Raw genomic sequence first — 24,516 nt, 5'->3', positions numbered from 1 at the left:
ATGGAACTTGGGAACAGTGGTGAGAAAAGACTTAATTTTCTCTGTATACTCTTCTGTACTTTTTGAATTTTATGTCATATACATACATTACCTATCTCAAAAATTTCATTAATTGATTTTTTTAGAAACAAATAGGCTCTCTAGAAAAGGAGTTGTATTAACTACAGATGTGATAAATTCATTTGAGAAATAAAAATATAAATAAATACAATGAGAAAAAAAAGCAGTTGTATTATTCCATGTGTAAATGATTAACAGCAGCAATGAAAGCTAATTAACTAACAAATATTTACTTCAGTCAATCAGACATTACTTAGTATATATACTAAGCAAAATGCTAGGCAGTCATACAGAATTGTCCCTACCCACCCACAAGGAATTTATAATCTAGTAGATTAGATAAAAACACATACATTGACACACAAACGCACACACACACCTACATATATATATATATATATATATATATATATATATGTGGGTGTGGGTGTGTTTCTTATATGTGTATATATGTGGGTTTGTGTGTATGTGTATATATATGTGTATATATGTGTATATATACACATACACACATGAGTGATACACATTGTCACAGTAGCGAAGCAAAGAAAATTATTTCTGGCAGAGGGCCCTGGAAAGGGAAATGAAAGACAGATGCAGTCAAAAAGACAAAGAAAGAATGGCAAGAGTAAAGGCTTATATGTGGGAAAACTCATATGCATTTAGGGGATCATGATTATTCCAGACTTGGAACCTTAATTCAAGGGGAATAACAGCAGGTAAGCTAGAAAAGCAAAGTGGGGTACATATTATGGGGGCCCTTCAATATATAGATATTATTCAGTATATATACTGAATACCTATCATTGTAAAAAAAATATTTTGAGGAGCCTGGAAGGGGACACTATAAAATATTTAATTTTCTTTTTAAAGAACTAAGAATGAGAGAAAACATCCATACTGAGAACAACACAGCAACAGGTATGTAACAACAATGCTACCATACAAATTGCAAACAAAAGTGTCAATGGGACTTAGCTGAGATCTAATAGGATCTAAATGCAATTTTGGAAGGCTTCTGGGAGGAAATGAATTTTGAACTGGGCTACCAACTCAAGTAATCATCTAACATTCAATCAACATTTACTAGGCACTAACAGCTAACAACTTTCTAAGATAGCAAAGATCTAAACAAAAATTCATTTTTTTTTCTTAGTGAGAAAGTTATATATAGGGAATGAAGAGGAATTATTTTCAAGGACTATGCAGAGTTGTCTAATCTCCCTCCAAACCACTGAGCAAGTCTCCTCACCCAAGGAATCTTTTAAGGAAATCTGACCTTCAGGTTCAAATGGGAAGTTCTGATTAACCACTTACTGTGCAGTAGCCAATGGCCTAGAACCCCTTATCACAAAGGCCTGCAGAGACCTCAGGAGTGTGAAAGAAAAGAACTTAAAGTTTACCTTGTAAGAGAAATAATGAGAAGAAACAACCAAATACACATCAATTAACATCCCCCAGCCAGATAAGTCACTGGCCCAAAGACTCCAAGCAGCATATATCCTCTGAAAGCACTTTTCTGTTTAAAGCTGGGTCTATAGCATTCCCCTTATGCTTTGCAGCATCCCAGCTACTAACCCCAAGAGGATTCAAAGAGAAGCAGTCACTATATCAACTGGCAACTCCGTCCAGATCTAAACAAATGCAGGAGAAACACAAACAATAAATTGGATCCTTCATGGAATAGAAAAAATTCTATTTTAAATGAATTAAAGCCTTAAATGTGAAAAAGCAAAACTTGAAAACTTTAGAATATATGAGAGTATTTTTATAATTTCAGCATGGGGAGAAGCACCTAAATAGGAAACAAGAAGCACAACCCATTAAAAAAAAAAAAAAGGTAAATTAAACCATGTTAAAATTTGACATTTGGAGTTCCCGTCGTGGCGCAGTGGTTAACGAATCCGACTAGGAACCATGAGGTTGCGGGTTCGGTCCCTGCCCTTGCTCAGTGGGTTAACGATCCGGCGTTGCCGTGAGCTGTGGTGTAGGTTGCAGATGCGGCTCGGATCCCGAGTTGCTGTGGGTCTGGCGTAGGCCGGTGGCTACAGCTCCGATTCGACCCCTAGCCTGGGAACCTCCATATGCCGCGGGAGCGGCCCAAGAAATAGCAACAACAACAACAAAGACAAAAGACAAAAAGACAAAAAAAAATAAAAATAAAATAAAATAAAATAAAATTTGACATTTGTTCAAAAGACACCATAAAAAAAAGAGGGAAAAGATGGAGTTGCCTTGTGGTGCAAGGGGTTATAGATTTGGCATTGTCAGGAGTTCCCTTTGTGGCACAGCAGAAACAAATCTGACTAGGAAACATGAGGTTGCAGGTTTCATCCCTGGCCTCACTCAGTGGGTTGAGGATCCGGCATTGGCATGAACTGTAGTGTAGGTCGCAGATGCGGCTCAGATCTGGTGTTGCTGTGGCTGTGGTGCAGGCCAGCAGCTGTAGCTCTGATCAGACCCCTAGCCTGGGAACCTGCATATGCTGTGGGTGCAGCCCTAAAAAGCAAAAAAAAATAAATAAAAAAGATCTGGCACTGTCAGTTGTCACTGCAGCAGCCCAGGTCACTGTTTATGGCGCAAGTTCAAACCCTGGCCTGGGACTTTCTACACGCCATGAGCGCAGCCAAGAAAAAAAAGGGGGAGGGAGTGGAAATAAGTCAAAAACTGGGAAAAAATGTAGAAAACATATGTAACACATATAATAAAGAAGTAATATACATAATATAACTGCTACAAAACTGTAAAAAACCCTCCCCAAACTGGAAATAGATATGAACATGCATTTCACAGAATAAGGAAAATACAAACAGTAAATAAATACATTAAAAAATTATTAACTTCATTAATAATCAAGAAAATTACAAAATAAGATTATCATAAAATACCATTTTATACCCCTAAAACAGCACAAAATTTTAATTTGACAATACCAAAAGACAGTAAAAATGCAGATCAAGTGACTGGTGAGTCTGTAAATTGACACAATTCATTTGGATAACAATTTGGTGTTATCCTGCAAACTGGAAGAATTTTATACTCTATCTCATCAATTCCACTGCTGAAACTAGACCCAGGGGAAATTCACAAAAAATTTTACAGCGGTGGCTAGAAGGAAGGAAGATGTGACTGTGACTAACAGGGAAGGGCATTCACTATGCCCCAATCTTGGTAACGTTCTATTTCTTAAGTTGGGCTGGGGACAATGATGCCCCGCATATGCTGTATACCCTCTTTGTATATACAAAACAGACCAACAAAAGTTTCTTCTTTTTAAGTTATGCTCTTTGCTGTCTGCCTTTGCACATGCTATTCCTTTTCTGTTTTGAGTATTTTTTCCCACTCTTGTCCACCTGGCGAATCCTACTCATTCCACCCAAAAGTCTAACTAGAGCCAATACCACAGTGGTATTCTTGACTGTTAATCACCTCTATGACCTTAACCAAGTTTCTTAGCCTCTCTGGCTAAGTTCTCCATTGCAAAACAGATAGTACCTCCTCATTCATTTTAAGGCCTAAATAAGAAGTCTGCCAAGCACCTAGCGTACTACCTAGAATATTACAACCAAAACAAAGACTGGCTATTATTAAGATAATGCCTTCTCCGTGAAGTCTTCCATAGCTAACCCCAAGAGAGTTATTAGTACTCCTTTTTTGTCACCCCATAGCATTTGTACATACCTCTATTTAAACACATCTTATACTCATTTACAATTATTTATTTAGCCTGTCCTCCCAGGAGTCTATAAGCATCTCAGGAGGAGACCATAATTTATTTACTTTTTTATCCCCAGTGCCTAACACATGGTAAGAAAAATGATAAATACTGAATGAACAAATGACTAAATGAAAGAACTAATTTCAAGACTGACTCTTTGATACTGGTGCTGCTCATATATATCTCTTGTGAGAACAATTACTTCATAGAAGACAAGGACTCTAAGCCAGGCAGGCAAGCCTTCTTTCGGTATCCCATGTTTCTTTCTCTACTAGAACTTATGAACCTTCCATATTGGCCCACATTGATCCACCAGCCAAAAAATAATGCTTCTGTTTTCACATCTACCTGAAGTCTCCTCATATGCTATCTGCATGCTCACATTTCTTTTGTGAAATATACAACTCTTTATGTAATTGTTAATTCTTCATTTATGTGTTCGTGTCTTAATTTCTTTGGTTCTAAATAGACTATTAGTAGACCATTGTTTAAGTTTTTTTAATTAACTGTTTAAAAGTTGTTCTTATCCAATTAGAAATTAGATTCTCCAAAAGCAAAGACTTGGGTTTTTTTCTTTTTCATGGTGCTTTGGTGTCTAATTCACAAACCAATAAAATTCTGATGGGTTTTCTGTGAGAGCAGAAGATACCCGGAAGCTAAACAACCATGAGCTGGTCCTTCCAAGGTTTTATCTTCACTCTAGCTCTCAAACATTCCAGAGAAGCACCAAAGATGAAGACCTCTGGTGTTCCCATCGTGGCTCAGAGGGTTCAGAACCTGACTAGTATCCATGAGGATGCAGGTTCGATCCCTGGCCTTGCTCAGTGGGTTAAGGCTCTGGAATTGCCGCAAGCTGCGGCATAGGTTGAAGACTTGGCTTGGATCCAGTGTTGCTGTGGTTGTGGTATAGGCCGGCAGCTGCAGCTGTGATTTGAGCCCTAGCCCAGGAACTTCTACATGCCGCAGGTGTGGTCCTTAAAAAAAAGCAAAAAAAAAAGAAAGAAAAGAAAAGAAAGAAAGAAATTTACTCAAAGGCTGGAGGTAAGAAGATCAAACCAAGAAAAACACTGCTGCCCTGACAGGACACCACTGGACAATCCGCTAATCAGATGATCAACGTACCTCAGCTCTACCATCCCACCTCCTCCATCTATGGAAATTCTGAGGTTATCCCAAGAATTATATGCAAGGTGAACTACTGAGATATGGTCAAGGTTATCCAAAGATGTTCTTTTTGCCAGTTTGGAGATGAAAAATGAAACAAGGCTTCTTTCTCTCACTCATCTTTTAACCACTCAGGGCACCCAACGTGACAACCAAAGGTGAAAGTTGGCAGAGTAGGACAAAGATTAAAAAGTGTGTGTGATTATATACAGAGAACTGCAGTGATTAAGTCTCATAAGCCCTGCCCTTCTTGTATATCAGGGGTCATCATTCACTGTCATGAGGCAGAATTCAGTCCACAGACATATTTTTTCCACCTGCAAAAAAATTTTTAAATAATTTAACTAGCCGCCAACAGTTTAAAACACAATGATCTGAATTTCCAGTTTCGCCTGAAAGATAGGAATAATGGTCATATTACGCCCATATTCCAATACACTACAGTCAATATTGCATGCTAATACAGTCCCTCCTGGCTCACTTCACTCATTCATATTACCTGTCTGATACTCAGGCATTTGAGTTTGTAATCCCTGGTTATGATGGCAAGAAATCATTATTACTTCCATGATCATATGCACTACAACTGGGACTCCAAATCACTACAGTGCTCTATTACAATTTTCTTTTCTTTTTTTTTCTTTTTTTTTTCTTTTAGGGCCACACCCACAGCACATGGAGGTTCCCAGGCTAGGGGTTGAATCAGAGATACAGCTGCCAGCCTACACAACCACAGCCACACAGGATCCGAGCTGCATCTGCGACCCACACCACAGCTCACGGCAATGCCAGATCCCCAACCTACTGAGCAAGGCCAGGGATTGAACCCGCAACTTCATGGTTCCTAGTCAGATTCATTTCTGCTGCGCCACAAGAGGAACTCCCTCTATTACATTTTTCATTTAATTAAATAACTGCTGTTGAACATTCTGAAATACAGAAAAAGAGAACCAATAAAAGCTAAACACCTGCCAATTACATCAACACAGCTCTTCCAGCCAGAGGTAAAATGATCCTTCCTTTCTCCTTTCAAATCAACTCCACAATTACCCCAACAGCGGAATTATTCTAATTAGTCACACTGAACCACAGGGACAGACTGTGATCAATCAATAGAAGTGACATACAAAGACAAGGATGATCTTTCCAGCGAGTATCGTATAAATACAATGGGTCTCCTCAAAAGCAGGAGCTGTGTCTTTTTCCTCTCTAGCTGTGCACACTAGCCAGTCTAAGTATCCTATCAATGAGGTTATTATCTAAAAGTGGCAGTCATCCTGCCTTCTGGAACACAGGGAAGTGAAGTAGAAGTGTAACTCTGAGAACTTCAAGTTCAACTGGGATTGGTGCCCAGCTACTCATGAGGAGATGTGTCTAACAACGTGAGTTCTCAGAGTGCCAGTGATCATCACTGTCATCACTTAGAAGGTACTGTCTAAGCCACCACTAAAGAGAAGCTCAGGGGTTTCTCTGTGGCTCAGCAGGTTAAGGACCCAGTGGTGTCACTGCTGCAGCTTGGGTCGCTGCTGTGGTGAGAGTCTGATCCCTGGCCAGGGAACTTCCACATGCCACAGGCGCTGCCAAAAATTTAAAAACAAAACAAATAAAAAGAAGCTCAAGGAGTTCTTGCTGTGGCACAACGGGATGGTTGGTGTCTCTGCAGGGCCAGGATTCAGGTTCGATCCTGGCCCGGTACAGTAGGTTAAAGGGATCCGGAGTTGCTGCAGTTTCAGTGTAGGTTACAACCGCAGCTCAGATCTGATCTCTGGCCCACATGCCATGAGCCAGCCAAAAAAGAAGAAAAGAAAAAAGAAAAAAGCAGCTCAAGTACAAGTCTTGAAGGAAGAACAAATTTTCTGATTTGGGATGGGGGCAGGGAAAGAACTATCCCTATCTAGAAAACAACTTTTTAGAAAAGGGAAACTCTTTAGATGCCTGAGTTACTTCCAGCCCAGCTGAAAAGATGCTAAATTGACCACGCTATCTACTCAAAGATTAGGTTACCTATTATGCAAATCATTATCAAACCAAAAGGGCTCAACAGGGTATATCAACTCAGAAAGAAAGACAGACCCATCAAACCTGGATACTTTCTGAGATGACTATGTTATTTCACTAGCCACTTTCAATTACTTTTTTGTAAATTCTGCAACTTTGATCAGCAAGTTAAAATGCAAATAGTTTCTTGTACCATTTCCATCCAACTTATTCTAAATCAATAAATACAAACGATGCTATCCTCCTCTACACACACACAATTTCTGGAGAGCAGAGTTTAGTCACTCCAGAACCTAGACAGCTTTCCTTTCTGACACAATAAGGTTTTGACCTTCCTTGTTACTACCTCATCATGCAAAAAGTTCTGACTGCCAGGACTAGAACCAAGGCCATAAGTCAGGATCATATACTAAAACTAATCCTAGGTACAGGTAACACTTATTGAGTGTCTACTACATGCTGAAAAGGCATTTGGTTGATATTGCTTTATCCCTATTACATGCTCTAGCTAGGCCAGTGCACATATAAGCTACTGCTTTTAAGAAGTGCACAAACTGAGCAGAACAATCCCCAAAGAGACCTTTCTCTCAGTATCCTCCACAGGGCCCAGGAGTCCCCTGTGTGTGCAAATTTATACATTGTGTTTTAAAAAACACTATCTACATCATTCCTCATTTCTAAAGGCATTCTTTACTCGTGAAGGACTTTTATAGCTTTATAATACAGCTGTTTATCAAAGGTCACTGCAGTGCCATAAACTACACTTTGGGGTTATGTCCCATCATTCATTCTTCTGCCCTAACCCTACCTCTTTCAAACTGACTGAACACCTCTCATGACTTTTTTATCCACTAAATAGGCCAATAGTACCAACTTCACAGGCACTCAAACTCAAGTCTTGAAGTTCCTCTCTGCTCTCATCCAGATATGTCATAATAGAGTGGCTTTCTTGAGACTGAACTTCATCTCCTTAGGCTAACTGAAGAGAAGACCTGGGGGTGGGGGTTGGAGGGAATGTCAACCAAAAACATACACTAGAAATGAACATCTGTAAAAGATTGTGTAAATGGAGAAACAAGCTCAGAAAATAAGGCCAGTGTTTACATACAAACCCCATAAAAGGAAAGCCTTCTCTTAGCCCAGGTTCCAAAGAGCCTGGCCTCAATCCTTCCATACCTTTTCTCACCACCTGGTCTAGGTTGCATTAGTTCATCATCATTAACGATGCAGTTCAGCTGTATTAATGAGACACTGACACAGAGGTGGATGCTGTACAGAATCTGGAAAGACTCCCATATCTAAAGTCTAAAAAGCAACCCTGAAAAGAAGATATAGTACTCTCAAGGTTTCCTTTCAGGTTCTGGGGACTCGGCCCTTTACGATGTAGAAAGCTCCGGAAGCGAGAAGCTGACGACTAAGTTAAGTCTAGGAACACAGGAAGAAGGATTCCGGCATCCGAAGGAGATCGAAAGCCAGAGTCGAAGTCGCCCCTCCGGCGGCAGGGGCCTGACCTTTGCCCCCCTGCACCTCTCCCAGTTCCCTCCCATAACATTCTCTCCCTCTTCTCGATTCTGCCCCGGCTCATTCAATTTAAGGGCCCTCCTCCCCTATTCCCTCTCGCGATGTCAGAGCGGCCTTCACGACTCTGGAACTCTTAAGAGACTTCGCTGACCTGTCAGCGGATCCAAAATGGCGGGGCCTAGTCCCAGGACCGGCAGCCGCTGCTCATGTCCAGCCCAGGCCCCGAAGGCGTCTCCCAGCTGCTCTACCGGCTCTGGTGGCAGATGCGAGCAGGGAAGGTGCTCGTTTCCAGGGAGTTGACGCTGAAATCAAGGGCCGCACAGTTGGTCGGGAAGAGTCGACCGGAACGGGCGGTGGAGCCGGCTGCCTTCCCTGTCAGCTCACTGACGTGGTAACTAGCCTCAGTCTAGCCCGCTGCCTGGTAACTGCGCGAGTCCTGCCGCGCACAGCCAATCATAGCTTTGCACCGTGAAAAGTGGCATTCCAGCTATCCAATTGAATCAAGGAAATTGGCTTTTGGAGGCGGGTAGTGCCCGAAGAGGCTAGATTACAAGGGAAAGAAAAGGGTAGGAGGGGACAACCAACGGATATGAGGACTTTCTGAGTGACAGTTATGAAAGCCAATAAAAAAGGAGAATTTGTGCTGGGCAGTTGGAGAGGCGGAGTTGGGTAGAGTTTGGTTGCAGTGCGTGGCTTGACAGTGGCTGCTGGGCATTATGGGGAAGAAAGCTATGATTTGCTGGAAAGGGGGCGGGGTCCGTTTTGAGAGCCTGAGTGGACGGCCTTACTCCCCCCCATCCCGATGCCCGCTGCCACTCCTTATTAAAGTCACCTGGGCCAATACCGTGACCCCTGAGGGATCATTTCCTTTCGAGGCATCGCTGGGCTCCCTCCAGGATGAAGGGAGCAATCTATTCCAAACTCCCTTCCCCCACCGTCCCGTCCGCTTACCCTGTTTGGCTTCTCATAGATGAGTCCGTCCCATCTCAACTTTGTTTCTATGACTTGCGCAGATGGAGACAATGGGAGGTGACAGAAACCTTGCGTATCTAATTCAGGTCCTTTCATTTTGCAGAGCAGGAAACTGATTCCAAGAATGGAAAGAGAGCCCCCACGTTTTTTATAGCTAGGTAATTACAGAGCAGAGAGACAAACCCAGGTGTCCTCACTCCACTCCAGCTCTCTTTTTCACTGCCCTTCGATATTTCTTATGCTTTAGTCTATCAGACTGTGACTCCCAGCTCTGACCCTCATCCTAAGCCTCAGACACCCTTTACCTACCTGGAAAAAAAAGCTAACCGCACGGGTTAGTCCTCATCACCAGGGACAGGAAACTGAAACCTTTCCTGTTTGCCTTAGAAATGCTAAGAGGCCTGAGGGCAAGATGCCAGCCCACATTATTCACTCTCCTGCCCCCAGCTGCTTCTCCCCTGCCAAGAGATGATACAGGGTACCAAGTTATTTAGAATTACCTAGAAGTAAGAGTGTGTAGAAAGAGGACAGAAAGATGATTTTCTCCTTGCAGATTGAATGGTGGAATTCCTAGCCTGTCTGCTGGAATAAAGCCCAGGTGTTCCTGCAGATCTGAAGAGAGTGCTGAGACACAGTAAAAGAAGATACCAACTCTCCCCTCATTTTCTCCCATTTATGGATGACCCAAGTCCAGGGAAACTCCATTCCTAACCCCATAGGAATGTGGTCTCAAAACCAGACAGCCAAAGACCAACCTTGGGCTAGAACCCTCTAATATGAAGAAACCACCAGAAATGACATCAGAAGAATTCCTTAGCAGCTTCCTGCACCTGGATTTTGGGCTCCTGATCTCTGGATCCAGGTGAAGATCTTGCCTCTTTCACCCAATAAGTCAGGAGTAGCGGGTACAACCACCATAGCATCTCTTTCCACACTACCTCTGAGCCATTTTCCACCTTCATTTGAAAACTGATACTTGGTCTCTTGGGCCTATCTCAGAGAAGTCCTGGATAATAAACTTGAAAATTCTCTAAGTGGCCCAAAACTCCCTTCTACCCCATCTCCACTCCTACATACCTCTAGAAATTAATCGATCTAAAAGCACGAATGCAATTGTGTATTAGAGATAAGGAAGAAGATGACAACGCCCCAGCCCCTTCTAACCTACATTATCTTACCAGTCAAAACGTCTCCATCTTAGATTTTAGTATTAAATTTCTACATTATGCTTAAGAATAGAAAGATCAGGGAAACATGGTTCTTGCCCTCCTAAATCTGAGCATCATAGGGGACAACACATAAGCTGATCTCTTCAATATTATGGGTGGGGTAATAGAGGGTATGCACAAGAGGGTTGTGGGAGCAAAAGGCTAGACATATAGCTAATTCCTGGGAATTCAGGAAAGGCTTCCCAGAGAGAATGAGGCCTTAGTGGAACTTCAGGGGATGAGTAGGAGTTGGAAAAATGAAGCCTGGTTAGAAATATGTTACTGGAGTTCCCGTCATGGCTCAGCAGTAACGAACACAACTGGTACCCATGAGGACACAGGTTCGATCCCTGGCCTCACACAGTGGGTTATGGATCTGGTGTTGCCATGAGCTTCAACATAGATCGAAGACGCGGCTTAGATTCCAAGTTGCTGGGGAGTAGGCCGGCAGGTGCAGCTCCGATTAGACCCCTAGCCTGGGAACTTCCATGTGCTGTGGGTGCAACCCTAAAAAGATAAAATAAAAAAGAAAGGAAGGAAGGAAGGAGAGAGAGAGAGAAAGAAGGAAAGAAGAAGGAAAGAAGGAAAGAAGGAAAGAAGGAAAGAAGGAAAGAAAGAAAGAAAGAAAGAAAGAAAGAAAGAAAGAAAGAAAGAAAGAAAGAAAGAAAGAAAGAAAGAAAGAAAGAAAGAAAGAAAGATCCCATCGTGGCTCAGTGGTTAACGAATCCGACTAGGAACCATGAGGTTGTGGGTTCGATTCCTGGCCTTGCTCAGTGGGTTAAGGATCCAGCGTTGCTGTGAACTATGGTGTAGGTTGCAGATGCGGCTCGGATCCCGCGTTGCTATGGCTCTGGCGTAGGCCGGCGGCTACAGCTCCGATTCAACCCCCAGCCTAGGAACCTCCATATGCCACGAGAGCGATCAAGAAAAGACAAAAAAGAAAAAGAAAAAAGAAAGAAAGAAAGATATCTTACTGTAAGAGGTGTGCAAGAAACCACTAGGAAATTGGAGATTAAGACAGGATCAGGCCCTAAAAGTCTTCTATGCCAGGCAAGGGAGCTCGGCCTTTATCCTGAGGGCAAACAGGAACCATTGAAAGGTTTTGAGCAGAGGCATGATTGGTCAGATTCACCAGGCATACAGTATGAGATAGGGCTTAAGACCATCAGGGGCAACCTAGCAGCCCAGCCTGACTCTCTATGTTCCTTGGGACATCTGTCCTACCCCTTGCAACTCCCTAACCAGCAAGCACCAAGGACACACCTTGGCCACAGAACCTAACCTGGTATCACCAAGAAGGTAGCCCTGTTAAGGCTAGGAGAATTTAATCTGGGTGAGACAAGCATGCAGACTGACAGGGAAAATTACCCAGCCCTCTGAGGGGTACCCAGCCCAAGCCCTGAGATCCAGTTAGAACTTCCTTTAACTTGAGGAAGTGGCTGGGAGTGATAGTAAAGTTACTTGTCCAAAGTCACTAGATGATGGCACAGTTGATGGCAGGGTTAGAATGCCGTTTTGGTTTGTCTCATTCCAATCTCTGCTTTCTTCATGAAGCCACCTTCCTTAGAGGAGAGGGGAAAAAAGGGCGAGGTGGGGGGTAGGGGAAAGGAGATAGCGGAGAAGAGGAAGCGATAAAGAAGCAAGGAAAAATAGGAGCAGAAAGAGAAATTAGTCTTTCAAAAGTGGCAGAGGAGGAAGGAGAGAGACAAACAGCAGGAGCAAAGCGGTGGCGGAGAAAAAAAGAGGAAAGAAAGGCGAGATGTGGGAGAATTGGAGCAGAGACAAAAGGGCAGGGAGACAGACAGCGACAAGTGGAGAAAATTGCCGAAACTTGAGCGGCAACGAATTCTGAGCGCAGAAACCCGTTGGCCTCTCCCAATCCGTGCGCACTTCCACCTGACCCTATCCCACAGCACCGTTCCACTTCGCTCGGGGTGGTGGTCTGGCCCCACATCACGGGCCCCGGCTCGGTGGAGACACCCGGTCCACTCTACGCTCCGGCTTGGTTGTGCCAAAGCGTTCTCGCTGGAGCGTGGTTTCAGCCACGTGGGGAGGGGCGGGGCCCAGTTGCGGAGGAGCGCCTCCGATTGGATAGGGGGCGGAGTTCTTGGCTGTGCGCCTGCCGGAGCCCGCCCCCGAAGGCGGGGCCAGAAAATTCACAGCTGGAAAGGGTGGAGCCCCGGCAGCGCAGCTGGAAGGGGGCGGGGCCCGACACGCGAGGCTCGCCGCGGCGGGCTGGGGGCGCCCTGGGCTGCCATAAAGTGAATGGGCGCCGGCGGGGGGTGGCAGTGCACGGCGAGGCTCACTCTCTCCCAGCGAGTCCGGGAGCGCCGGAGCGGAGCGGCGGCCCGGGCGCAGGGGGGCGGCCCCCACCCCGGCCGGGTGCCCGGCCTCTGGCCCCTGCTTGCCCTCCAGACTGCGGCCGCCGCCGCCGCTGCCGGGAGTCTGCCTGCTGCGGGACTCACTGTGAGTGCTTGACCATGCGGGAGACAGGGACTCACGGGGCCGAGGGGCCATGGCTGGACTTTGGGATCCCTAAAACGGGACCTAGGGAGGCTGAACTGGAGCACGGTGCCTGGGGAACGGGTCGAGACTGGGAGGGCGGAGTGCAGATCTGGGGCCAGGACTTAGAAAAAGGGAAACTTAGCGTCAGGACTCGGAGGACAGATAAGAGGAAGACTCAAGGGATCGAAGAGAAGTCGGAGACATGAGGTCAGGACAGGGGCTCTGCGAAGCAGACAGTTGAGTCGGGAAACCATTACCAGAAAGCACCCTGGAATCCGGAGGCGCGGGGTCAGCAGCTAGGGAGTGAAAGGGGTTGCCGAGGCCCTGGCCAGCCGGGGGAGCTGGCGGCGGTCGCCCAGCAAGGGGGCAGATGGCGGTGCCCGACACCCCTCCCCCCCTACACACACACACGCTGGGTCTCAGACTCCAGGGACTGGGAGCAACGATGCGTTGGTCGCACACGCTTTTTTTCCCAGCTGCTTCGCAATTGGGATAGGAGCCGTTTTCCGAGAGCCGGGCCGCGACCGGGTCAGATGGCCGCTGTGCGGGCTTCAGGGCCGAGTCTGGGTAGTCCGAGTGACTACGCGGAGGGTCTGGGGTGTCCGCTTGGGTTGTCAGGGCTCTGATGGGTCCCGACCTCGGGCAGCCACGGAATCGGACGGAATGTCCGCAGCGCGCGGGGCTCGGAGCGGACAGAATGTCCGGGGCAGAGAGGTTGGTCTCTCCGGAGCAGGCGCTGTGTTGGGCAGCGATGGACAGAATGTCCCTGGCCGAGTGGCATGTCCATTTACCCGGCAGCGCCTGCCCAGCTGCTGCGTGTACGGTGGGGTTCGCTGTGGTGGGTTGCCTAAAATCCCAGCTCACACTTTGCAAACTTGTCTCTGCTCCTAGGGCTGCCGGGTGGCAGGACGGAGTGAGACTAAAGGCTGAAGCCTGGCCTTGGGTTGAAGTGGAGGCAGGAGACATTCCCTCTCCAACTCAGGCTAGATCTAAGCATCACCCTGGACTCCCAGAATCCAAATTTGTGGGGAGAGAGCCAGTGGTGGGATTGCTAATGGGAACCAAGACCAGGAAAGGAAGGAACGAACCACAAAGGGCAATGGGAGGGCAAGGAGGAGTCCAGCACAAGCCCCTGACAGCTTCAGTTCCCTCACAAACTCAGTCAATCTCTAATTCCAATATAGCTGAACAGACACCCCCATACTCTTTGCCTGGTGTCAGCAAGCTAAAGTCTTCCTCACACTGAGCAAGAGCCCAGGCCCAAAGAACGAACCGCAGCCCTTTAGCAAAGCAAACCCTGTGGTCTTGTGTCCCTTTTCGCTCCTTCAGTCCCATCAACCACTCTAGTGGCTGGGAGGAGGTGGGAAGGAAACACATGGAATCCAGACACTGGGATCCAACATGGGACCTATATTGCCCTCCAGCTCTGGTTGGGAAGGATGTCTCGGCCCTACCTAACTACTGCATTTGTTTTTCGAGCAGCTAGGGGAGGGACCTGATCCTTTGGACCCCATGTAGTGACTGCCCACCCCAACTCCAACTCTTTAATCAGAGCCCAGTTAAGCTCAAGGGAAGGGAGTAGACAGAACTCTCCTGGTCTATGTAACTAAGCAAAACAGCCCATTTGGGCACTGAGTTTCGTGGGGACAAGTGCGAGATAATATGTTAGCAACGAGTAATCTAAACAAGCGGGTCCAAACTTTCTCACCCTCCACCCGTGAGTGACATGCAGTACATCTTCCCCACACTCCCACCTCCATGCCTTAATTTTAAAGTTTGCTGATCACCAGCTAGGACAATGTTTTTCAATCTCCTTTGTCCCTTGCCCCTTTCCGGTAAATAGAGGGTCACACCCTGGTTATCCCCATCACATTCCAGCACCCTTTCCAAGGGGCTTGTGATCCTATTGCTTTTGAAAAACCATTGAAATTATGGGTGAAATGAAAGGCTCTGAGTCAGGAAAAGACTAGAGGAAGCATTATAGGCATTACACCCATGAAGACCTTAGCCTTAAGTTATGCTTTTGCCAAAAAGCAATGGCATTGTAATAAAGATGACTGGAAATAAAAGGCAGAACCTTCTCCTGTCCTTACATAAAGCCACGTAGCTGAGTGTGTGCCTGGTCACTGGCTCTTAGGGAGAATGCCATGGACCTAGCGAAGGGTCAGAGAATGGCAGCAGAATGGGGAGTCAGGGGCTGCTAGAGAGAACAAACTTGAAGAGTTAGGTCTTTGGAAGGTGAGATAGGCTGGAAATCCACCAAATAAGGAAAGGCAGAGATAAGCAGGAGATCTGCTCCCCAAATCCTGAAATTGGAGACGAGGGGGCCTTTGAGAACTGGAATAAGGCAAGCACAGGATGAATAGGAAAATGTTCCTTGGCACACAGTGGACAGCAAACTTCCAGAGCTCATTTCCAGGGAGGTGGTAGAGGCAGGAAGTAGAAATCGAATCCTTCAGGGCTTGTGAGGACCAATGCATGTCAGAGCCACAAATGGCTGCTGGGGTGGAGGGGGCGAGGAGTGGAAAGAGCTCAGCCCCTGGTCTTAGGAGAACTGGGTTAGGATCTCTTCAATCTGTGTAACTGTGAACAAACTTATCTTAGAGATGAAATGGGGATGGTCATTCCTGCCATTCAAGGTGGTTGTTAAGAGTTAAATGAAATTGTGTACATGAAAGCCCTTTGCACAGAAATAAGAAACACTATTGCTATTATTACGCCCAAACTGTAGGTCCCCTCTAGCCACAGAATCTTTTTTTGGAAGGGTGGGGTCTCAAGCCCTAGATCAGCCTGCTAGCATCCGCCAGGCAACCCCAGGAAGATTCTCAGTGACAGATGGGACACCCTATCCTAGGCTTCAGATGCCAGCCACTATCCCTGCCCCCACTGAAAAGAGTTCTAGGGAGCTCCCCAAATGCTTAGCTCCTCTACTAGGATGAATATCCTGCTTGCATCCTGCTTAAGGCTGTGAATATGGGCCCAGAACCCAGGTCCAGGGAGGGAGGACAGGGGAGGCAAGCTGGAGCTGAGTTGGGGGTGGGCACAAGAGAAGGGCACCCGTATCTTTCTTTTCCATCGACTCTACACGATGCTTCCTAGAGTGTCGGGGAGGGACATGGCAGCTAACCTGAAGGATCCACTAGTTCTTGAGATTGGGGTTTATCTAGAGTGTCTAGTCCCTGGGGACCTTTGATAAGATTGTTAGGAAAAGAAAAGAAAAGGCAGTGGGGGAGAAAGGGCTGCTTTTGGAACCATCTCCACTCTTTTTTCTCCCCAGGGCCTTTTTCACTTTTCACCTCTCAGTGAATAGTTTCCCCTTTCCTATCTCTCCCCTGCCCCATTCTGCTCACCATTACCAAACAAAGATCCCAAAAGTGCTGCTTTTATGCCACTCCCTCACCTGCAAGCCTCCAGTGACTCCCACTACTTGGAGCAATGCTTCAAGGGAGGCAGGTGGGAGAGGGTAGTATAGGAGTGGGAGTGGCACGACACTGCAGTCTAAAGGGGGCCCATCTTCCTGGTGTGGGGATGTCACTTGAGGATGTCTCTCAGAAACTTGGAGAGAAAACATTATTTTTATATTAAAACAAACATAACTTAAGTGTGGGCCAGAATGCAAAATTGGCTTCCATTTTTAACAGCTGAAGATCTCAAAGAAATTTCACACTGGTGGCAGCTGTTTCAGGTTGCGCCCCAAGTTTCCTGTCCTATATCTTCTCGTACTAGTTTTATGGGGGTTTTGATGGAAAAGCTGGAGATGCTCTAGCCTCCACTGTATCAAACATGTACCCCCATCCTTTGCCCCTAATGGAAGATCCCCTCAGCCTGTGCATTTTTCTCAGATGATCTCCCATTGCCCGCACTAAGACCTTGGCCAAGCTAGGCTCCCTGCTGCTGTCTGAACCTGCCGGCTCATTCCCAATACTGCCCTATTATTTTAAAGCCTCTGCCCCCTTCGTTGCCTCCCTATTTCCCAGATCAGCCAGGTGCTACAGTCTCTGAACTCAAAAACTTGATACCACCTTACATGGGCTTCTGTCTCTGATCTTCCACAATCTGAGAATCAGACCCATGCAGACCACCACTCCGTCCTGTGCTGTTTGCATCTGCACACGGTAGGCTCCTAGAAGTTGGGGTCTGTGCCTTACCGTCCTTGGTGATCTGTCTTAGCACCTACCACTTGTTGAAGGAAAGGAAGGAGGAGAGGGAAGGGTGTGGAGGCCCATTTCTCGGATCCCTGATTTACCCCTGGATATATTAAGTGCATCAAATCATTGCTGCCTCCACCTGAGTCTTGGGGTGGGGGGATCCTCTTGGGGCGGTGAGCCTTGTCCACAGCTGTCTTCGCTTGCTCTCGTTTGCTCACGGCTGCTCAGCAGACCAGACGGTGTAGGTGCTCCGCATCCCTAATGCACACAATGCTGTGTGCACTTCAGGGCTTCATTTTCGTTTCAGGTTTATGGGATAGCTCCGTTCTGGTTTACGTCTGTTTGCCAACTTGCCGCTGGCTAAGCTGAGCCACCACCTCATAACTTCAGCCCCTTTTACCTTCCTTTTCATTCAGCCCCTGCAAGAAAAAGGTTTTCTCCCATTTCAGTTCTGGGGTATGCTTTCTGCCTTCGGCATTATGATTGCAACTCTTTGGGGGCTCTCTGGCTGTGCCCTGGTCTCCCCTTCGGCTTCGGGACCAAAGTGGGTGCACATGGTATTTGCCTTCTTGCCATGAGCTGCATCCCTTGGAAATCATGGCCTCCCCGCCATGGCCTCGCTGGTCTGTGACAGTCTCTGCTTTCCACCTTTATAGATCTTGGATACTTTGTTCTTGCTGCTGTCCATGACAGCTTCCTATAATTCCTTGCTGTACTTCAGAGTCAGAGGTCACTGGTAGGCCCTCTATTCTCCCTAGGGCTGGGATTGCCACCCTGACGCCAGCAGAGCCTGGACCACACATCCCCTGCTGGCCGCGTCAGAAAGGCGGCAGTGGGGCCGGTGGCCCCCCAAGAGCTGGACTCAGCCCCAGTCACTGTTATCTCTTGACTCTCTTAGACCCTACCTGGTATTTTCTACCAGCATCAACCCAACCCGTGCTTCCAGACCTACTGCCTGTCCCTGTCCACCGAGGGAGGCGAAGTCACTGTGTGGACGTGTTCCTGGCTGGAGTCCCAACTCCCTGGCTTCCCGACCTCCAGCAGTTTGGGGGAGCTTAATCCTCAGCCAGCCTGTCTCCAGCTCAGACAACAGCTTGGCGCCCCCAGCCTCTGCCTGACCAGCCCACCGGACACGAGTCTGCTAGAGGCCTCTGCCCCCACCCTCTCTCTCTCTCTCTTGCCTGCCTGGCATTAGCGTCCCTGCCTTTTCAGCTTCAGAGGCAGGGCCTTTCTCAGCCACATCCCCTCTCTCTGCTATTACTGGCCCAGTTGAGAGCCTGAAGTCTTCATTCATTCATCTACCAGTCCCCAGTCCCCAGGGTGGCTCCCAGCTTTGGCTACTCTGCCCATTTAGCTCTCGCCTTACTGACTGCTCCTGCCTTTAAGTTTAGGAGAGAGTGCTGAGAACACACCCTTGCATCCCTCTCTAAAGGGCAGCATACTCACCTTTCTTCACCAGAGCACTCTTTCCTCAGAGACACAGGATCTAGGGAAGGGGAAGCACTCAAGCAAGGGCAGAGACAAGAAGGAGATCTCAGCATTCCCTTGTGGTGCGGTGGGTTACGTGTCAACACTGCAGCAGCTTGGGTCGCTGCTGTGATGTGGGTTTGATCCTCGGCCCAGGAATTCCACATGCCACAGGCATGGCCAAAAAAAAAAAAAAAAAAAGGAAGAAGAAGAATGAGATCTTATTTACCACTGTATCCTGAGTGCCCTACTCAATGCCCAGCTCATAGAAGGTGCCAAATAAACATTTCAATGAATGAGGAAAAAACAAAACAAAACAAAACCTTGAATAGCGGTTTATCCCTACCTGCTATGTTTTGTTTGAACCTTAGGGAAAGTAGGTAGGGAAGAGACTATAATCTCGCTTTTAGAGATGAAAAACTATGCTCCGAGAAGTAATTTACCAAAGACACAGAGCTGGTAAATTGGGGATCCAGGACATGGACCCAGATCTTTTGACTCCCAACCTAGCTTCTTTGGGGTATAGGGTGTATGGATTACTTTCCCAGCAGGGGCCTGATCAGTCCCCCCCCCCCCCCCCCCGCCCTCCGCCTTTTCTTCCTGCATTCCCATACCTTCTCCCCACTCAGCCAGACAGGCTCTCCCCAGCAGCCTCTGAGTGTCGACCACTCCCCTGGCTCCTTTGGCTTCCTCCTCCCCCACAGCGTCCTTAGTTCCTGGGACTGAGAGCTGAGGTTCAAAGGGGCCAGAAAGGGGAGGGGGGAGGATAATGGCTAGCTCCAAAACAGCCAAGGCAGCTGTCCCTGTCACAGAGAGAGGAGACTGTGTGACGGTGTGTGTCTGTCTGCCTGAATGTGGGAGCGCATGTGTGGGAGAGTGTGTGTTTGTGTGCCTCTAGCTCCAAGTCCAAGTGCTTATTTTGTCTGAGTAGGGGCCCGTGTGTGTCTGCATGTGTGTCTGTCTGTCTCTGGGAACACACAGCCTGAACTCTGCTTTCTCGGCCTCGTCTTTTACTCTGGCCCTTATCTCTCCTCACCTTGCCTCCCTCTGCTGAAATTAAGGGTGAAATCAAGACACAGGTATGGAATGCTGGGGGAAAGGGAGTTTGGAAAAATGGCAAGTCTAGAGCCAAAGCCGACCGGAAGGATGAATGGCAATGGTGGGATTCAGCTTTCCCTACAGGCAAACCCAACTGTCCCTCTTTTCCCAGCTCTGTGTTGCTCCTGTGGGCCTCTGGAGAGGTCAGAGGTGTGGTTTGCAATTTTGAGGGCGTCTCAGTTTCCTCACCTGAAAAAGGATGAAGGAGAGACTTCAGAGCACCCCTTTTCCAAGCTAGCTCTTCTAAGCTTCCCCAGCTATTCGGGAAAAGCTACCAGTCAAGGCTGCTCCAGGTCCTTCCCAAGAGCCTCTCCCTTCTATCGGAGCATCCTGGGGCCAGCCCTATGCCTCCAGCTCCTGTCCTCAGACCTGGAAGGGGAGGGAAGCTGAGCGCCCCCACCCTTGGCTTGGCTTCTCCCTTTCCTTCCTCGGGTTCCCTTCAGCCCTGCCTCTCCAGCCCTAGGGAAAGGTCCAAGGTCTAGTCCTCTCTGCTTGTGGAAAGAACAGGGACTGTTTCTCAACCTCCTGCCTTGACCTCTGTCCCACCCCCAATCTCGCCTGAGAGGTAGAGGGAGGGGGCAGCTGTCATCCCTGAGCTGGTTGAAGGGGGCATTACCATGTGCAAATACAGGCCGCTGCCCATCTGCGCCTCCCTGGGAAATGCTCCTAATCAATTCAGAGCGACCAAGTGACACACATCTCAATCTAGGCTAATCCACCACATTAATGCCACCTTGCACAGCCTGCATTAAGTCCCTGTTAACAGGGAGGCAGATGGACCCCTCCTACCCAGCTCTTCGCCCCTGCTCCTCTGTCCCTAGCCTCCTTTGGTGCTCCTCTGCCCAAGCGGCGTCCAGAGTCCTGAGCCCCACGAGTGCCCATTTCCCTTCTTCCCACCAGAGGGGGCCTGGAAGAGCCAGCAGGAAAGGGGACCCTGAAGGCTCCTGGGCAACGTCAGGTGAGGTTTGATCTAGGGAGTAAAGGTAGGAAGGGGGCTTTAAGAAGCCTGTATCCACAGCCTGCTGGAGACAGTGCATGAGAGAGGTGACTGGTGGCATGCAGTGTCTGGGTTGGGGGCAGGGGTAGACAGTGATTTTCAAACTTGGTTTTGACCCTGACACCCTTTCTTCAAATGAAATCTCTCCAGAAAACATAAACAAAACAGACAAAAGCAGGGCTGCCCTAGTTGAAGCAAACCCAGGTGAGATCAGGTTAGAGTTCTATCCCTGAGGCTAGTCCCTCAGGGTGGTTGTGAGGAGGGCCCCCAAAGAACAAAATGTGAAAAAGCAAATGTCTTCATACTTTAGGAATCTCCCAGACCTGGTTCAGATCCCAGCTCTACTATTTACAAGCTCGGTGACCTTAATCATTACTTCAAGTCTCAGTTTCCTCACCTGAAAAAGGATGATCATACCGAATATTGATGCATTCTTGTGAGGGGGGGGAGTATCCATAGATGATACCAGTGATTCTCCTTATGGGAGAAATGTCAGGCCTGGTTCAAAATCTGTCCCACAGGAGTGACTAACACAGGTGTCTCAGGTATGACTGGTTTGAGAGGTATGTTTGAGTTTATGGGAATATTGGGTACTCCTGTGAGAGGGAATTTAAGTGTTTGGGGATGTGGCATATGGCATGTGGTGTGCAATAGCGTGGTTTTCATTGATTCAATAAATATCTATTGAACATAACTGTCCACCAGGCAGAGTTCTGGGTGTCTAGCAGTGACCAAATCAAAGTCTAGTATGTATATGTGTGTATAAAACCTCTAAGTATGCATCCTTCCCCGCTTAGACTACTGTTTCCCTATTCTATCCCAGGGCACCCCACACAGGTGTAGCTTTATGTTGGCAGCTGAGACAGGGGACCGAGAACCGGTGGGGAAACACTACTGGGAACCGGATAAACTGGAGATTTTATTCTCATTAACCTGATCTGTGTCCTTTCTGCCCTCCAGAGTGCTTCCCCCATGGAGTTCAGTCTGCTCAGCGAGGCAGAGGCCCGGAGCCCAGCCCTCTCGCTGTCAGATGCGGGCACCCCTCACCCGGCACTCCCAGAACACAGCTGCAAGGGCCAAGAGCACAGCGGTGAGCGCGCCCCCTTCTGGGGGTGGGGGGGAAATAACAGCTCCATCCCTAAACCGGGTAGGACCCGGGGATGGAAGTCCAAAAGCAAGTGAAGGGCCCCGCGGCCCAGGTCCTGGAGCCCGGGAATCCGCTCAGGAGAGGACGCGTTGTGACCTGCCCCCATCCCTGCCCCCAGACTCAGAGAAGGCCTCGGCTTCGTTGCCCGGAGGCTCCCCCGAAGACGGCTCGCTGAAGAAGAAGCAGCGGCGGCAGCGCACGCACTTCACCAGCCAGCAGCTGCAAGAGCTGGAGGCGACCTTCCAGAGGAACCGCTACCCCGACATGAGTACGCGCGAGGAGATCGCCGTGTGGACCAACCTCACTGAGGCCCGAGTGCGGGTACGCCCCCCTTCCCGCCCCAGAGCCGCCACCCACACCCTACCCCGGGCCTCCCTCGCACCAGCTGCTCAGCCAGTAGCTTCGGAAAGAGCAGCCTGTAGTTCTGCCCCGCCTGCCTCATCCTCGGACCCAACACCTGACTCTGGCCCCTGCTTCCACCAACCCCCCCCCATCTCGGCTCCTACTCCACCCTGTCACCCCAGGCGGCGGATTCCTTCTCCTCTGGCACTATCTCTGGTTCTCCTCTTCAGCCTCCTCGATCCCGTCCTACTCCCACCAACCCCACCCCTACCCCTACGAGCCTGTGGTCCCTGACTCAGTCCTGCCGCCCGCTGCTGCTCTCTCAGTCCGCTGACTCTGGGCACCACGCCCTCACGCGGTCGGGCTGCTCCACCATCCGATTCCCGTCGTCGGCCATCTAGTTTTCTTTCCACTCCGCCTGCCCCCGGCCCCCGCTCGGACCCGCCTCTGGGCGACCCACCCACCGTTCGCGAGGCAGTGGCTGGGCCCTGACAGCTTTTCTCGCACGCCCGCAGGTGTGGTTCAAGAACCGGCGCGCCAAGTGGCGAAAGCGCGAGCGCAGCCAGCAGGCGGAGCTGTGCAAGGGCGGCTTCGCGGCGCCACTCGGGGGGCTGGTGCCGCCCTACGAGGAAGTGTACCCCGGCTACTCTTACGGCAACTGGCCACCCAAAGCGCTCGGCCCGCCACTCGCCGCCAAGACCTTCCCGTTCGCCTTCAACTCGGTCAACGTGGGTCCTCTGGCTTCGCAGCCTGTCTTTTCGCCACCCAGCTCCATCGCCGCCTCCATGGTGCCCTCGGCCGCGGCCGCCCCGGGCACCGTGCCAGGGCCTGGAGCCCTGCAGGGCCTGGGCGGGGGACCCCCCGGGCTGCCTCCGGCGGCAGTGTCCTCCGGGGCTGTGTCTTGCCCTTACGCCGCGGCCGCAGCTGCGGCCGCCTCCTCCCCCTACGTATATCGGGACCCGTGTAACTCGAGTCTGGCCAGCCTGAGGCTCAAGGCCAAACAGCACGCCTCTTTCAGCTACCCCGCAGTGCCCGGGCCGCCCCCGGCCGCCAACCTCAGTCCGTGCCAGTACGCTGTGGAAAGGCCCGTATGAGCGCCCGGCCCGTCGATCATCCCCAAGGGCGGAGGCAGCAATTCACAGCCTCCCAGGACTGGGGTCGTCTTGACTGGCTTGCTCCTGCCCCGGGGTCTGCGAGGGGTGCTGGGGCAGCCGGGGTTGGGAGGCGGCCGGCCCAGGAAAGCCTTCCCCCTCCCAGGCCTGAGGGATGGACTGGGCCCTACACACAGTCCGCGCCCCTGGGACTAAAGCCAGGAACAGGGACCAGTTCCCCGAGGGCCAACTCGCCCTTGGCCCACCCCGCCTTCTCCAGACTCCCCCTCCCCGATTTTCAAAGAGAAATTAAATAAACGTGCGCGGACCGTCAAAGGCCTGATGATTCACAGTTGCGGTTGAGCCTTCTCCCCTCATCCTTCCCCATGTTTAAAGGAGAGCTGGGTGTACAGGAAAGAGATGAAGGTCCAGGCTTCTAGGACTTCAGTCCCCCTCAGACCCCCAACACCAGGACGGGGAAGCCCAGGGATTCCTGGAGCAGAGCGGCGAACGCGGCCAGGCGTGTTTTTCTGTGCGGCTTGGGGACTAACTGCTGGGTTGGCGTTGGCCAAAGCTGGTGCTGAGGCGCCACCTCGTGGTATCCTGGAGGATAACTGGAAAGTCCCGTCTCGAATGCCTGCAGGTGTCAACTCTGCAATTTAGGAAGCCTATGACTTTAGATAAGTTTTACTCCGACTTTCTGCACCTGTTTCTCACTGTTCCTACGAGGGGTTTGGGCCTCTAACAGCAATAAAATTCTGGTCTGTAACAGACATTTATTAAGTGCCTACCAGGCCTAGGATTCTTATTGAGTGTCTGTGTTGTGTGCCTCTCATCCTTCCACGCACCCTCCTAAGCTTCTCACCCACTGATCATCCCTCTCCCATTACAGCAGTCCCCTTCTTCCCACAAACCCCCAAACGCCTCAAATCTTGTTGAAATCTTTAATTTAAAAAATAGAGCAGGAAGTTCCTGGTGGGGCTCAGCGGTAACGAGCCTGACTAGTATCCATGAGGTTTCTGGTTCAATCCCTGGCCTTGCTCAGTGGGTTAAGGTTCTCACATTGCCATGAGCTATGCT

The 24,516-nt window shown here is 49.2% G+C and overlaps 2 protein-coding genes across 5 annotated transcripts in view; one reads left to right on the top strand and one right to left on the bottom strand.

The window, feature by feature from the left end:
- The window catches only part of GBF1 (golgi brefeldin A resistant guanine nucleotide exchange factor 1), a 132,930-nt gene extending 124,059 nt beyond the window's left edge, over positions 1 to 8,871 (bottom strand). For 3 of the 4 annotated variants that reach the window (XM_047762117.1, XM_047762118.1, XM_047762119.1), the window contains exon 1: positions 8,613 to 8,871. The gene's annotated coding sequence lies outside the window, so the exon portion shown is untranslated. The remainder of the gene's footprint in view (positions 1 to 8,612) is intronic. The other variant, XM_047762120.1, reaches the window with a different exon arrangement.
- Positions 8,872 to 12,921: 4,050 nt separating this feature from the next.
- PITX3 (paired like homeodomain 3) lies at positions 12,922 to 24,224 on the top strand. The gene is made up of 4 exons (XM_047762163.1): positions 12,922 to 13,107; positions 21,817 to 21,946; positions 22,122 to 22,324; positions 22,861 to 24,224. Exons 2-4 carry the CDS (start codon positions 21,829 to 21,831, stop codon positions 23,437 to 23,439), a joined length of 900 nt encoding a protein of 299 aa, XP_047618119.1. The 5' UTR covers positions 12,922 to 13,107; positions 21,817 to 21,828; the 3' UTR covers positions 23,440 to 24,224.
- The last annotated feature ends 292 nt before the right edge of the window (positions 24,225 to 24,516 follow it).

Source organism: Phacochoerus africanus, chromosome 15 (assembly GCF_016906955.1).
Source record: "Phacochoerus africanus isolate WHEZ1 chromosome 15, ROS_Pafr_v1, whole genome shotgun sequence".
NCBI classification, from domain to species: domain Eukaryota; kingdom Metazoa; phylum Chordata; class Mammalia; order Artiodactyla; family Suidae; genus Phacochoerus; species Phacochoerus africanus.
This window is presented reverse-complemented; position numbering and strand designations above follow the sequence as displayed.